At 44.5% G+C, this 16,726-nt stretch overlaps 1 protein-coding gene across 12 annotated transcripts in view; it reads right to left on the reverse strand.

Annotated features, from left to right (window-relative positions):
• The window catches only part of EP400 (E1A binding protein p400), an 87,944-nt gene that overhangs the window by 64,288 nt on the left and 6,930 nt on the right, over positions 1–16,726 (reverse strand). For 8 of the 12 annotated variants that reach the window (XM_032228998.1, XM_032228997.1, XM_032228993.1 and 5 more), the window contains exons 3-9: positions 14,150–14,260; positions 8,264–8,351; positions 7,444–7,551; positions 4,342–4,745; positions 3,270–3,569; positions 2,189–2,374; positions 1,410–1,550 (exon numbers count right to left, since the gene is read on the reverse strand). In XM_032228998.1, coding sequence (XP_032084889.1) covers positions 1,410–1,550; positions 2,189–2,374; positions 3,270–3,569; positions 4,342–4,745; positions 7,444–7,551; positions 8,264–8,351; positions 14,150–14,260 — 1,338 coding nt within the window. The remainder of the gene's footprint in view (positions 1–1,409; positions 1,551–2,188; positions 2,375–3,269; positions 3,570–4,341; positions 4,746–7,443; positions 7,552–8,263; positions 8,352–14,149; positions 14,261–16,726) is intronic. The other 4 variants (XM_032229001.1, XM_032228996.1, XM_032229000.1 and 1 more) reach the window with 2 other exon arrangements.

Below are 16,726 nucleotides of genomic sequence, written 5' to 3' on the forward strand. Positions count from 1 at the left end.
GGGAAGATAAAACGTCCTGAGTAGGGACAGAGTGATCTTCCCTCCTGCCAGACAAAGGAATTGCAACAGCTTTGGGCAAAATGCCTCTTCGTTAAAATTCTCAGCAAACCTTTGAATCTGCGTGTCAGGCCTGCAGCCATATTCCTTGCTGGACCTTTGGCCTTTCACACACTCTATTATTTTACTATGCAGTTTTATTAGTGGGGTAATTGGGAGGGGAAATAGTAAGGAGTAGAATGTGTTGTTGCCAAAATAAAAAATTCCTTCTTAGAAGCCCAAGGTCATCCTTTGTCTCTGCACCTGACCGGAACTGGATGGGTGGAAATGCCAGTGTGGCAGAGGAAGATTGGACCGTGTGATGGACTTGTGGTTGTGGGGGCAAGGTCTTGAACTTTCAACTGGTTGGAAAACCCAGGAAGCTTTCAGATTCAGGTTTTCCACAGTTTGTACCAATGTGTCTCTCTTATTAAATTGGAACTTTGATGAAAGCTCTGCCTTGAACTCTGATTTAATCCTGGATGGTATTTGGAACGCTGACACTTGCTTCCTGCATTTGTGAGGTTGATCGCTGCGGTTCTTATAATAGTCACACAGTTGTTAAGTGAATCCAGCGTCCCTCTTGGACTGTTCTTATCATAAGGTCACAAAAGGGGAAAATCACGAGACCCCCGGGACATTGTAAACTGTTGTAAATGTGAGTCACTGAAGCCAAGCGCCTGAATTTTGATTGTGTGACCTGCTCGGTGCTACTATAGTCATAAATGCGAAAAACGGTCATAACCTGTAATTCTCCAAATGTAAGCGTTCAACTTCCAGGCTCTACACAACAAGAACCTGGAACCCTGTCTCTGCATCTCTGCACCTGACTGGAAGTGGATGGGTGGAGATGCCAGCGTGGCAATGGAAGATTGGACCATGTGATGGACTTGTGGGGGTGGGGACAAGACCATGAACTTTCAAATGGGTGGAAACCCCAGGAAGTTTAATAAATTGGAACTTAGAGCAATGTTTTGCCTTTGACTCTGATTTAATTTTGGATGCTGTCTGGAACCCTGACACGATGACTGTTTTTCACACTTATCCAGTGGTGGGATTCAAATAATTTAACAATCTGTTCTCTGCCCTAATGATTTCTTCCAACAACCAGTTCACCAAACTGCTCAGAAAGTTAACAACCGGTTCTCCCAAAGTGGTGCGAACTGGCTGAATCCCACCACTGCACTCACCTCAGAGAAGCTGGGAACTTGAATGTCAAAGCTACGTGAAATTTTTCTGGACTGACATGGATCCGAAATGTGAATTTCTAGGTGCCACCCGGGGTCACCAGAATACCGTCCCAGGGAGCCATTTCTCCACACACCCACTTCGAGGGTTTCAAAAATGACTGGCAAAGAAAGAGAAGGATTTACCTGTTCAATATTAGACCAGAAATATTCTATTTCTCTGGCAATGGTAGCAGCGATGCGCCTTAGCTTGATCTTCTCTTCCTTCTTCGCCCGCTCTGCATTGAGCTGTTTCTCTTCGTGGTAGCGCGCCACTGTCCTGACCATCTGACGTAAAAATTTTAAAGGGTTGTTAGACAGTGGGGTCATCCACAAATTTATCACAGCTGTCTGTCTTTGACAGCTATAAAATGTTTGACGGGCACTTTATAGGTTGCCTTTTGTGTTTTTTCATGCATTCGTGTTGTATTCAGTGACGCCATACGAAACATAAAGTATATATAAAACTTTGTCCACGTGAAAAAGCCAGCTTTTTTTTGTTTGTTTGCATTAATCATTAACTTTTTGAAAGCTCCCATATAAAATAAAGGTAAAGGTTCCCCTGGCACATATGTGCTGGTCGTTCCTGACTCTAGGGGGCGGTGCTCATCTCCGTTACAAAGCTGAAGAGCCAGGATTATCTGAAGACGTCTCCGTGGTCATGTGGCAGGCATGACTCAATGCCAAAGACGCACGGAACGCTGTTCCCTTCCCACCAAAGGTGGTTCCTATTTTTCTACTTGCATTTTTACGTGCTTTCAAATGGCTAGGGTGGCAGAAGCTGGGACAAGTCACGGGAGCTCACTCTGTTACGCAGCGCTAGGGATTCGAATCCCCAACTGCCGACCTTTCTGATCGACAAGTTCAACAGCCACTGAGCCACCGCATCCCTTTGCTAAAGAATTACAAATAAAGACAGTCCAGACCTTTTTGGCGGTGGCCATCTTCCATCGTCTTTCTTGGGCAAAATCTGTGGCCATCCACTGCATCTCCTCCAGGAGATAATCCCACTGAGATTTGGGCCTGGAGGCCTCCTGGAGTTTGGGCAGTCGTCTCAGAGACCACAAGCCTTCCTTCCTCAGCTCCGCGATGCGCTGGTGAACTTGGTTTTCCTGGGGGAAGCAAACAAGGGAGAACAATGAGCGGGGTTTCTGGTGACATCAAAAGATGCATAGTTTGATAATATGAAATTTTATATAAACAACACCTGGAGAATATGAGAGGAGGTTTAAAAGCTTTATCTAGAATATGTTATAAAGATGTATTGCAATTGGATGATTTTAGGATGATTTAATGGAATGTTATCATATAATCCTATTCTAGATTTTGAATATTATATATAAAAGAACAATTATAGTCAAATTAAGGTTGATATATAATAATTGTGATATACATGAATATAGGTGAATATAAAATATGCAAGTTGATATGAAAAACAGATGGTGACTATGGAAGAGATGCATGGAAATATGGTAACCATCTGACACACTTTCTACAATTTGTAATGGAAGATGGTTTTTTTTATTTTTATGTTTGTTTGTTCTTGTTCAAAAACAAGACTCTAGGTGGCAGTGCTCATCTCCGTTTCAAAGCCGAAGAGCCAGCGCTGTCCAAAGACGTCTCTGTGGTCATGTGGCCGGCATGACTCAACGCCAAAGGTGCATGGAACGCTGTTACCTTCCCACCAAAGGTGGTTCCTATTTTCTCGCTTGCATTTTTTTATGTGCTTTCGAACTGCTAGGTTGGCAGAAGCTGGGACAAGTCACAGGAGCTCACTCCGTTACGTGGCACTACGGATTCAAACCGTTGAACTGCCAACCTTTCTGATCGACAAGCACAGTGCTTAGCCACAGAGCCACTGCGTCCCATTAGTTCCTAAACCTGGAACAGGGACATCATCACCTTTCAGCCTATGGATTAAAATGGCTGGATGGTTGGTAAACAGGTAACTTATCAGTTGGGGAAAACATGTTGCTTTGGCATCAGAAGAGACAGAAAAACTCTCACCAACTTCACTTGTTCAGCCAACTTCTCGTGTGTGCTATCCTGACCTGTTGCGGTATTTTGTGTTGTGTTCTGAGTTTTGGGGGTTGCTGCCACGGCCAACCCTGGGGGTTTGGAGGCCACGGGAGATGTTGACTTAGTTGCTCCTGGCGAGGACCTGCTGGCTTGGGTTGAGTGTGTTGTTTGTGGGGCAGGGTTGGAAGCAGAAGTTGGTGGGTTGCTTGAGGTAGGAGGAACCACACTTGACGAAATGCGCTGGGAGTTTTGGTTAGAGTCGGATGAGGGACGAGAGAGAGTTGTGATCTAAAAGAAGACACATAAATTAGAATATAAGATTAGAAAAATTAATAGCTTCAAGGGATAAACCATATTTCGTTTTAGAGAAACAGTCAAAAAGAAATACACAAATTTGCCATTTAGGACAGCGGTCACCAACTGGTGGTCCGCGAGAAAATTTTGGTGATCCAGAGAGAAATTATTTGCAATTTTTATATTGCCCTAAATCAGGAGTCCTCAAACTACGGCCCCTGGGATGGATACATGCAGTGAACGCTTCTTTGCCACCACCAATACTTCCCTCCAGCCTTTTCCCAAAGCCTCACACCAGGAGGCTGAAGCAGACCCCAAGTCGGAATTTCTGCCCCCCTCCGACCTGCAGAAAAGGACTCCGAAGGGGGAGACTCTCTGCAGCAACACAAGCGTTCATTGCACGTATCCGTCCCAGGGGCTGAAGTTTGAGGACCCCCTGATTGAGTGCAATATAATAAACGCAAATAATTTTTCTCGCGAACCACCAGTGGTCCACGGACCAGCAGTTGGTGACCGCTGCTCTTGGAGGACCAGGGTTTGGCCTTCTCTCTGGTATCACATTCCTCCACTGGAGACAATGCATCCCCCCCCTCCCCCCCACCCTATCTAGGCCCCGACACCAGTAACGTCAAGCAGCCCCCCCCTCCCAAGGTCAAACACAACCCTGATGCAGCCCTCAGTGATATCAAGTTTGACACCCCTGCCTTTACTCTTTAGAACAGGCTTTCAGCCCTGACTGAAATGCCAAGTTACTGCCTCTGCCTACCTGCTGTGGGGCTGGAGTTTGAGAGGCCGCCACCTGGGAGGGGGGTGTCATCTGCCCCGGTCCGTGCGTTGCCGGCTGCCCTTGTGGCTGAGACGGCGCTTGAACCTGGCCGTGGGACACAGCAGCCGCAGTGACCATCACGTTTTGGGACTGAGCTTTGACGTGAATCGCCGCCTGTTGCACGGGAGGGTCGTTCATCTGAGCCGCCTGGGGTGCCAGCTGCAGTGTTGGAGGGTGGGAGCTGATGGACACGTTGGTGGGCTGCATTCTACCGGGCAGCTGAGGCGGTGGGGTGTGAAGGCTGGCTGCATTCTGCACCGGGGGCCCTTTGGAAGGGTCGTACTGCTGCTGGCTCTGCTTCTGACCCATCAGCTTCACGGTTTGAGGGGTGGGAGGCATTCCCCCTGCAAAGCAAGAGGACATAAGAATTAAGGGTGGCAAAGTCCGTGGAGATTCTCAGTCATCCAGGTCCTGGTTGTCCCAAAGGTGCTTTTTCTTCAAGAGGCCACTGGACTTCCTGGTTTTTTCTTTTGAAGACGTTTTGCTTCTCATCCAAGAAGCTTCTTCAGCTCTGAAAGAATGGTGGGGAATGGAAGGATTTATATTCCTTGCAGACAGCTGGTCATTTGCATCCTTTTAGAGGGTCATTGAGGCACTTGGAGGTTTATCTGTGTCCTCAGGGCCACTGAGTGGTGCGAATGGATGTTCTTGGAACTGGTTTTTCTTTTACAAAAACCAATTTTTATGTTTTATTACAAATAATATATTTATGCACAAAGTGTTGTCCGAGGTTTTTTTTCTTTTACATTTGTCTGTCTGTCTGTCTGTCTGTCTGTCTGTCTGTCTGTCTGTCTGTCTGTCTGTCTATCTATCTATCTATCTATCTATCTATCTATCTATCTATCTATCTATCTATCTATCTATCTATCATCTATCTAGATAGAACCAACCAACCAACCAACCAACCAACCAACCAACCAACCAACCTACATCTATCTCTCATCTATCTATCCATCAATCCAACATCTCTCATCCATCCATCCATCCATCCATCCATCCATCCATCCATCTATCTTTCATCTATCCATCCATCCAAGATCTATCTCTCATCTATCTATCTATCTATCTATCTATCTATCTATCTATCTATCTATCTATCTATCTATCTATCTATCATCTATCTAGATAGAACCAACCAACCAACCAACCAACCAACCAACCAACCAACCAACCTACATCTATCTCTCATCTATCTATCCATCAATCCAACATCTCTCATCCATCCATCCATCCATCCATCCATCCATCCATCCATCCATCCATCTATCTTTCATCTATCCATCCATCCAAGATCTATCTCTCATCTATCTATCTATCTATCTATCTATCTATCTATCTATCTATCTATCTATCTATCTATCTAGCCATCCATCCATCCATCCATCCATCCATCCAACCAACCAACCAACCAACCAACCAACATCTATCTCTCATCTATCTATCCATCCATCCATCCATCCAACATCTATCCATCCATCCGACATCCATCCATCCATCCATCATCTATCCATCCATCCATCCATCCATCCATCCATCCATCCATCCATCTATCTCTCATCTATCTATCCATCCATCCATCCATCCATCCATCCCTCCCTCCCTCCCTCTCTCTTCTTGTGCTGTCAGACTCTTAAACACTACCACAATCACTCACGGGTGGAAACATATGACTAGTTTTTCTTTTTCTTTCTTTTCTTTTTTCTCTTCCCCTAATTACTTGCACTGGGATTGTTCTTTATACTACTTGTGTTGTTTGTACTTGTTGCCGCCCGGAGTCCTTCGGGATTGGGCGACATATAAATGTGGTTAATAAATGTGATTGCACCAGTGAGGCTAAAACCAATTTCGTTGTATTTATTTTGTACAATGACAATAAAGTCTATACTACTATATGCATAATCCATTTTACATCATATTCTTTTTCCAATTTCAGCCCTATGATCCTCTTTCCATATTTTCCATCTTAAACTTATTTTCTTAATACATAAACAGTAGCACTAATTGCCCCTTCAAAGTTAAACCAGATTATCATTTCCTATTTCATCTGTTGGTCTATTTTTCTTGGATCTCTTGAAAGGACTGTGGTGTAGACTGGAGATAGATGATGATGTCATATCCCTCCTGATGACACAGATAAACCTCCAGGTGGCCTCAATGACTCTCTTAAAGGATGAAAATGACCAACTGTCTGCAAGGAATTTTAAATCCTTCCCTTCCTCACCATCCAGTCAAAGCTGAAGAAGCTTTTTTGATGAGAAGCGAAACATCTTCCAAGAAAAACCAGAAAGTCCAGTTGCCTCTTGGGGCAAAAAAAGCACCTTTGGGATAAGGGAGCCAAAGGTTCAAAAAACTATAAGGGTGGCATGCCAGGGCAGAGCGAAGATGTGAAGTGTTCGTCTATTTTACTTACTTGGCCAACTCAAGGAAATAAACCATAAATATGCATAAACTCGGTCAGTTAAATAAACCACCGTTCTTCACCAACCGGCAAATTCAAAGTCCCTGGGGTATCCCAGCCAGAGAGGCCATGCATGACACAACTTGAGCGTGTTGCCTGGTGAGGAAGAGTGGGCGTAGGGATTCGACTCGCAGAAAGCAAACCTCACGATGAAGGGAAGGGCTACATGAAATGCCCTACGGCTTAAGAAGGGCCGACAGGCAGCTGCAAAATGAAAACCGAATACGAAGGAGGAATGGAGGTACTAAGGTCCGTTGAAAAGAAAAAAAGAGGAGCGAAAATAAATAATAACTACTGGGGTTCCAGAACTAATTATTTTGGTCTCAACGTGCAGAGTGGTGGGTTTTTTTTTTCCTTCCATGCCCGCATGCATCGCTCGAGCTCATATTTCCCGGCTCTTTTTGACATGAACAAGCCACTTCACGCCAAACATTAATTTGCAAGGGGGTGGGGGTGGGGGTGCAGAACCAGAGAGCTCAATAACAATTTTTTAAAATAAAAAAACCTCTTAGCCGGCTTCTGCTTCCCTCGCCCCCAGCCCCTTTGCTAAATTAATCTGCGGCTGGCATGTGGCAACACAGTACCTTGTGCAGTTGGCATGAGCTGTTGAAGAGGGACTCCTGAAGCCACGCCCGGATGCTGAAAAACCATCCCATGACGGCCCACTTCAATTCGGGGTCTCTTAGACGAATCTGGTGATATTCAAATTCCATTTATAAGTGCACAAGGGGGAGGAGGAGGAGGGGGTGTCAGGTTATACGATTGGCAACGGCGCTCCCTGGGAGGTTTAAATGTTGATATTATGAGCCGCCGCAGCGCAGTGGTTAGAGGGCAGTACTGCAGGCAACTTCTGCTGACTGCCGGCTGCCTGCAATTTAGCAGTTCGAATCTCACCAAGCTCAAAGTTGACTCTGCCTTCCATCCTTCCGAGATGGGTAAAATGAGGACCCAGATTGTTGGGGGCAAGAGGCTGACTCTGTAAACCGCTTAGAGCAGGCTGGAAAGCACTATAAAGAGGTATATAAGTCTGAGTTCTATTGCTACTGATACCTACGAGCCTACCAGGTGAGAGTTTTGACCCTGAAAAGAGAGTTTAGAAATATTTTGATGTTGCTGGGGTTTTTTCTTTCTTTCTTTCTTTTTAAAAAAATAAATGCTGTGAAAGGGTGGCGTGGTCGAAGAATGTCGTTTCTCAAATGTGGCTGCTGGCGGAGAACCTGACATCCTGGGACTTTCCATCCCAAGAGATTGGCCGAATGGGTTGGCGCCCTGATGAAGTGGAGAGGAGAGCGGTTTTAAAAAAGGGCAAATCGGAACCATCTTTGGGTTGAGAGCCTAAAGGGACCATAAAAGTTCTGGAGGAAGAGGAGGAGGAGGAAGAGGAGGAAGAGGAGGAGGCCATACCTGCTGATGTAAGAGCTTGCTGTCTCTTAAACGCTTCGATTTCTATGGCATTGACAGTTCCCGTTACTGGAGCCCCTGCATGGGCCTGCTATCAGTAAAACAAAACAGGAGAAGTCAACAGTCTGTGAGCAGAAGACAGGTTTATTTTTAAGACTTTTTTTTTAAAGGGCATGGCACCCTTGTTTTTAAAGAGCTCAAAGCAGGGGTCCCCAACCCCAGGTACATGGACTGTCAGAAACCGGGCCGCACAAAGAGGCGAAGGCCCCATCCGCAAGATGCAGGCAGCAAGCAAAACCAGATCTCCTACAGTTCCTGGAAAAATCTCTTTTCGCAGAACCGATCCATGGTGTCCAAAAGGATGGGGATCCACTGGTGTGCATTGGAAGAATTTGAGGTTATTTTTGATTTCCAAAAGGTTTGCCTTTGTATCCGTTTGGTAACGTTCCTTTCAATCGCAAATATAAAAGCTGCCAAAAGCTGAGTGATGGGCCAGTTGGTTTGGGTCTCTCTTTCCTACTAACACAATATGAAAAGAGCTTCCTTTCTCGCAACTCAAATCTCTCACCTTCCTAGCATTAGGGTCTGATCAACTGATCCTGTATTTTGCATACAAAACAGATCCAGAGCTCAAGGCTTGAGGGAATTCACGTGTGACTTTCTCCAAAATTCAATACCTTGTTTTTTCTCATCTAATAATCGTGCAATAGACAACACTGTCAATTCTCCACTTCTGTCTATATAACAGTTAAGCAACTTGCCATTACAGTGTTTACTGAAAATAATTTAACGCACTCCAGTCCCCAATGCAAGTTCCTGTCTTATTAATGTTTGTCTTCTTAGCCACTGACATTCGATCTCCTAGATCTACAGCTAGCAAGCCCATATTCTTGTCACTGGTTTGGCAATGAACACCGGCATTTTTATAAGGTGTGTGGGAATACATACAGTACTAGAGGAGCAGGAAGTGTCCATGAAATGAGATTAAATGCTCATCCTCATTTCCCCCCCTGACAAGCAGTAAAAAGATACTACTGAATACTTTGCAAGATGCTAAGGCAGCAGTTTTCCCCATTCTGGTACACAAGGAAGAGGTGTTTTGCCATTAAGCATGGAGCATCTGTTTACCCATCTAGCTAATCACCATGAAGTCTCTTACTTTACAAATTACTTTGACTAATTATCCTTTAAAGACATATTTATAGTAAATAGAATGTTTACTAATATAGTCTTTTATATCTGTATTCATTTTTTTAATGTACTGTTCTGCATGTATATGTACCGTATTTTTGGAGTATAAGATGCACCTTTTTTCCTCAAAAAAGAGGCTGAAAATCTGGGTGTGTCTTATACATCAAATAGAGCATTTTTTTGCCTCCCAAAGCCCCGCTGTGCATAGCCTTATGGAGGCTTTCAGAGAGTTCCTGGGGGCTGGGGAGGGCAGAAATGAGCAAAAAAATGGGTTGTTTTTGCCCTCCCCCAGCCCCCAGCAGCACTCTTTAAGCCTCCATAATGCTATGCATGTAATTTTTTTGACAAAAAAAAGGGCCCGTTTTCACGGAAAATGGGCCATTTTGGGGAGGTTTGCAGAATGCAAAAACTTTTTTTTTTCCTTTCGGAAAGCTCTTTAGTTAGAGTGATTGATGAGAATTACATTGATCAAGTGCTGTGCCAGCAGAAACAAGTCTCAGGTGTTGCAGGTTGTCAGTAATTTCCTTCTCCAGGACATGGATAAATACATCTGGAAACATCTACCTACCTACCTACTCTCTATCCCTCTCTCTCTTCCCCTATCTTCCGTATTTCTCTCTATATCTCTCTCCCTACCTACCTACTGTATTTCTCTCTCTCTCCCTCTACCTACCTACCTACCTACTCTCACTGTCTCCCTACCTATTGTATTTCTCTCTCTCCTTCTATCTACCTACCTACATACCTACCTACCTACCTACTCTCTCTCTCTCCTTACCTACCTACTATATTTCTCTCCCTCCCTCCCTATCTACCTACCTACTTTTTTTTAAATTTGCCTCTTCAAAACCTTGGTGTGTCTTATACTCCAAAAAATACGGTGTGTGTGTGTATTTATGTATATGTATATGTATATGTGTGTGTGTGTGTGTGTGTGTGTGTGTGTGTGTGTGTAAGATAAAGGTAAAGGTTCCCCTCGCACATATCGGCGCTGTCTGAAGACGTCTCCGTGTCATGTGGCCAGCATGACTCAACCCTTCCCACCAAAGGTGGTTCCCATTTTTCTACTTGCATTTTTTACGTCCTTTTGAACTGTTAGGTTGGCAGAAGCTGGACAAGTAACAGGAGCTCACTCAGTTATGTGGCGCTAGGGATTCAAACTGCCCAACTGTCGACCTTTCTGATCGACAAGCTCAGTGTCTTAGCCACGGAGCCACCACATCCCTATATATGTATATATGCATGTGTGTGTGTATATATATATATATAGTGTGTGTATAAATATATCTATGTATATGTATGTATGTACGTACATAGTACACACATACAAACACATAAAATTAACCAAAAGATTGGATTATTGATCTCCAGAATTCCTACCAAGCCTATTTCAGATACATTGAAAACCAATATAATTTTTCATAAATAAATAAACTAATAATCAAAAAATAAATAGGAAAGCATATCTCATCTCTTTTCCCTGCCTAAAGGTTTCTGCACTAATCAGAGCTCTGTTGTTTCTGAATTGTAGAAGCAATGGCCTACTACTCGAAGTAAACAAACAGAACAGAGAAAGGCAATATCACCTGACATTTCTACCATTCCTATCAATAATCTGCTGGTTATTACTTATTGATCTGAAACATTTATACAGCTGCCCCTCTGATAACAAACTCTGAGTGGCTCCCAGTCAGAAATGAAAATTAACATACAGAAGGTAAGTTAGGTACAAAAAAAAAAGTAAGTGAAACTATTTAAAAAGCTAAGGGGTAAAAACAAAAAAAACTGGTGCCAAGTCATGGTAACACTTTTTAAAAGGTCTAGGTGCCTCATGTGACATTTAATTAAAAAATAAATAAGGTTGAAGATATAAGCATATAGTTATATAAAATATTAATTATTTGAGGAGATCCCAGAGGGTCCTATAGCCGTGATGGCATGCGGTGCCAGAGGTGGCACGCAGAGCCCTCACTGTGGCCATGGACGGCGGCACCAGCTGCTCTTCTGGTTTCCAGCACGCATGTGCGCCGGCCAGCTGGTCTTTGGAACAATCTCCCCGTGGAGATTCGGACCCTTGCCACCCTTCAGGCTTTCCGCAAAGCTGTTAAAACCTGGCTGTTCCGGCAGGCCTGGGGCTGATGAGTTCCCAGCCCCTCTCGAATTGTTGTGGCTATTGATGAGTTTTTAATCTGTTCGTATTTGTCTGTCTTTTCGGGGGTTTTTTGTACTTCCCCTTTCCCCTATTTAGTTTGTTAGCCGCCCTGAGTCCCCTCGGGGAATAGGGCGGCATACAAGCCCAATAAAACTAAACTAAACTTTGCAGGCACTGGAGTGCTAGAAAATGGCCCCCAAAACACCCCAAAACCAGGCTCTTTACCAGACAATTTTCAGGCCATTTGTGACCCCAAAAATGGCCTGAAAGCAGCCCCAAAAACAGACTGTTTTGTGGACCATTTTCAGGCTGTTTTCAGACTTTTTTCAGCCAATAAATGGCCCAATAAGTGGCCTGAAAACAGCCGGAAAACCAGCCTGTTTTGTGGGCCATTTTCAGGCTGTTTTTCAGACTGTTTTCAGACTGTTTTTCGGCCATTTTTGGCCTAAAATATGACCTGGTTTTTTTTGCCATTTTTCAGGCAATAGTCCGGCTCCTGCGCCTATGAAGACCAGCTGGCCGGCGTGCATGCACACACGTTCTGGTTTGGGCACTTGGTGCTGAAAAGGTTCGCCAACGCTGTCCTGTAGGGAGAATAGACCAACATCGGGTGGGGTTTTTGGAAAGGACAGGAAATGGACATTTCATGCCTGATCATGCTTGTGGACATGCAAAGGCGCTCCTTTTGGGAATGCACTCCATTCCACTCCTGGTCTCAAAAAGCCAAACACAGGTAGTCCTCGACCTACGGCCACATTTCAGCCCTAAATCCCTGCTGCTAAGCGAAGCAGAGAAGTGAATTTCGCCCCATTTTACCTCCTTCCTTGCCACCGTCATTAAGCAAGCCGTTGCGTTTGTTAAAGTTAGTCCCGTGGATTGTTAAGTGAATCAGGCTTCCCCACTGGCTCTGCCGGCCGGAAGGTTGCCAAAGGGATTGCGTGACCTCGGGGACCCTCCAACAACGGTCATAAATATGAAGCAGTGGCCCAGCACCTGAATTTTGATCACGTGATTCTGGGGAATGCTGCGATGGTCGTTAAGTGTGGAAAAACGATCCTCGGTCACTTTTTGTTTCCCCCGCGCCGTTGGAACTTTGAATGGTTGCTAAATGAACGGTCGTTAGCTCGAGGACTACTGAATCTCTCTGGCCTCAGAGCAAACAAAGTTTGAGAGCTTCTTTGCCTAAAATCTAAACGCCAAAGATATCCACCTCCGGTTGCAGGAAGAATAAACGCCTAAGTCCGTAATGGTGAACCTGTGGCAAAACTGTGGCCAGAGGTCGCATGCAGAGCCGTCTCTGTGGGCACACGCGTTATCTGGTTTCCAGCACATACATACACATTGACCAGCTGGTCTTCATGTGGGCTGGAGCACCGGAAAACAGCCCAAAAAACAGGCAGGTGTTTTGGGCTATTTTCCAGACTATTTTCAGGCTGGTTTTCCTGAAATGGCCCTGAAAATGACTCCAAAATGGCTCGGAAAATGGCCTAAAAACAGTGAAAACCAGCCAAAAAACAGACGCTCCGGCCTTGGATTTCTGGCACACGCACATGCACATCCATGCACTCACGTTCTGGTTTGGGCACTCAGTGCCGAAAAGATTCATCATCACTGGCCTAAGTCCTAGGTTTGAAGTCTCCTTTTTGTAACACTCAACCATGATTTGTCATTAGTACTGGATCAAGGTATTACTGATTCACATGCCGCAAACCCCATGCTTGCTTCATAGCACTGACAATTAATCCTGTAATGCATACATTTCTCGATAAATTAGCATGCCGCTGGACTCTATAAAGCAAAGGTCACCAACCTTTCGGACCTCAGGGACCACTAAATTCCTAATAATTTTAAATCCCGCGGACCACTAATTGGAATTTTTTTAAAATAGATAAATAGCGTTTAGCGCACTATAAAAAAATTCAAATAATTTTTCTGTGGACCACCAAACTTTTCTCACGGACCACTGGTAGTCCACCAGTTGGTGACCGCTGCTGTAAAGTGTGCTAACTCCATCTGAACCAGAAAGAAGGGAAAGCACGGTTGCAAACTTGTCATTTTTGTAGGTTAGCTTTTGGCGACCACCGCCGAACTCCCAAAAAAATATTTTGTAGAAAGATCCCACAGAGAGAGAGAGAGAAAAAGAGAGAGAGAGACAGAGAGAGAGAGACACAGAGAGAGACCCACAGTTACCAAGTAGAACATACAAAGGGACCAAAGGACAAGCAAACCAAAGTGGAACACGTTAAAAGCTGAAAGTTAATGAAATCAGCCAGCAACTTTGAGACAAGATAAATAAAATAAAATAAATAAAATCATTCTTGGTATTCCCCACTCATGCATTTGAAAAGTTCAAATGTTTTTACTGCTCATTTTTCTAAAATGAGAAGAAGGGATGGGCTGTTGGGAGGAAGGAAGGATGTGGGGGGAGGAAACAGACTTAACTTTCGGTTACCAAATCTGACTGAGCCAAAATGATCATTGTTATTATTAATATCATCATCATCTGGGATGAAACTGAAGAGTTTTTAAATCCATTGAAAAAGTACCTGAAACGGTTGCTGCTGAGTTGAAAAAGCAGCAGAAACATTTGGAGGAAGCTGGGTTGCTATAGCAACAGGAGTACCAGTCTGCCCATCCTTTCCTGTCACAACCTTTACCTGAGAGAAGATATTTTGGGAAGGAGGGAGGGAACAAAAAGGGAAATCATTTTTTTCTTTCATTCTCTCTCTTTTTTTTAATTCCAAAAAAGAAAAATAGGATCAAAGCATCCCGCTTTGCATTCTACCAATGGGGTTGAGACAAAACTTCATTTAATTCTTGATTATTTTTGTTTAAAAGAGTCTCTTTTTTTGCGAAGGAAGGCAAAGTTTTGTTGTGGGGTTTGGTGTTTTTTTTTTTTTTTTTTTGTTATCTATCAAAACAGAGTGAGGGACAAGCTAGCAGCAATTTTTTTTCACCCTCTGGCCATGCAAAAAGTTCTAAATTGAAATTGCATGTAGACATTAGCGTGGGTTAAAGTCTTGAGACCTTGGCTTTCTAACAAACAACATTAGCGTGACAGACAGTTGACACTCAGAAGAAGCCCCTAGACATTTATTAAGCAATGAGTGTACACCTCCCGTTCCCACCACCCGTCACCATTCCCACAACCAAGGCGAGCGATGAGGTGCGTTGCTTTAGCTTAGCAGAAGATGGTGAAGAAGAGAAGGACATTACAATATGCAGAGTGAAGGAAGAGACACTGGAATACCTTAGGTGTCAATGTGCCGCACACTTATCCTTGGCTGATAAGACAAGTTGGGTGCTTCGTGGATTTTGTGAAAGCTTTTCCAAAACCCTGTTGGGTCCTTGGCGCTCTCCGAGCTCGGCGGCTAGCTTGGAGACGCCTCACGACTTGACTAGGTAACATCATCTGGATGACAAAGGGAGCGGAGTTCACTCTCTTTTGTACACGGCTAGTCTTCTACTTATGACCACAACGGAGCCCAACATTTCTGTTGTTAAGGGGGACAGTTGTTAAGTGAGCTTTGTCCCGTTTTGCGACCTTCCTTGCCATCGTTGTTAAGGGAATCACTGTAGTTGGCAAGTTCGTAAGGCGTCTGAATTCTGATCGCATGATTAATAGGTCACTTTTTTCAGTGCCATTTTAACTTTGAACAGTCACTAAATGAAGTGTCGTAAATTGAGGATTATCTGTATACTAGTGGCTTACTCTGTCAGTGTTGGTGAGAGGGGTGGTTCTTTGATGAGGTTGTTGTTTACAGTTTGATTCTTTGTCTAGGTTGATGGTTCCTTGATTGGGTTGATGGTTGTCTTGGATGAAGCCTTTCATTTCTAGCCCTTGATAAAACGCCCCTGGGGTCCAGTCTACCTCTGAGGGACAGGTTAAGGGTCCATGGTGACCCCAGGGCTTGCTTTGAGCCAGCTGCTTCCCTACAAGGAAGCCCTTCTGGTCTTGGTTCTCTAGGTTTTAAAGTAAGGGTATCCAAAACCTTGGCCTCTTTTAAGACTTATGGACTTCCACTCCCAGAATTCCCCAGCCAGGTGGAATTCTGGGAGCTGAAGTCCACAAGTCTTAAAGGGGTGTCCCTGTTTTAGAGGATCTTTCCTTTGGGGATTCCTCTTGGGGTAATGATGGCTAACCTTTTTCCCATCGTGCACCAAAAGCGGGTGGGAGCACAAACACCCCCCACCCACATATGCAGGTGACCCCACCGCTTTTGGCACCCAATGGACATGTTTTTTGCTCTCCCCAGGCTCCAGAGGCTTTCTACGAACCTGGGGTGGGCGAAAACAGCCTCCCCTGCCCCCCCCCCCCCGCCCATCCTGAAGCGTGAAAACCAGCCCTATGGGGAAACCGGAAGTTCAGGAATGGACCTGCATTCAGAAGGCAGGTCCATCCCTGAAAGCTCCGGAGGGCGAAAAATGGCCGAAAATGAAGACTGAAGTCACCTAGCCAGGGTGCTGGAGCTGACAGGGCAAAGCCTCACATGCTCTAACAAATTGCGTGCCACCTTCCCCCCCCCCCTTCCAATCCTTCATGACTTGCTCAGGCAGCCCCGTGCCCAAAATCACCAGCCAACTTAAGTATCCATAATAGTGTGTGTGTGTGTGTGTGTGTGTGTGTGAGCGAAAACATTCAGATGTGATGATTATCTCGGTGTTAAGTGGTTTAACCATGGATTTACCTATCCAGATGACATATAGAGCTTGATTGTTGGTAAACAACAGCCAAATCAAGAAGCCACCAAGGACATTCCCACCAACACAGACAGGGCAAGCGGCTAGTAGATAAAAAGAGAATGAACGCCTCTCCCTTCTAACGCTGATGATGTTCCCTACTTGGGTAATGAAACGTCTGCAAGAAAACAACCAAGCTCAGAGAGCACCGAGGACACCACAGTTCAACCCTGAGCTACAAATATTCCCTTCTATCTTTCCTAAATTCACTTAGACCAATTTTTGACTCCCCCTTACGGACACTACAAACAGATTTCTCAAAATGAGGATAAACGTGTAAGAAACATTTAGCTGGATATCTCAGTGAGGAGCCTAGAGACCAAACATATTTGCCCAGTCCGACTAAATAACAACTACATCCAATAAAGATTACTTGCAGATTT

This window comes from Thamnophis elegans, chromosome 13 (genome assembly GCF_009769535.1).
Source record: "Thamnophis elegans isolate rThaEle1 chromosome 13, rThaEle1.pri, whole genome shotgun sequence".
NCBI classification, from domain to species: Eukaryota; Metazoa; Chordata; class Lepidosauria; order Squamata; family Colubridae; genus Thamnophis; species Thamnophis elegans.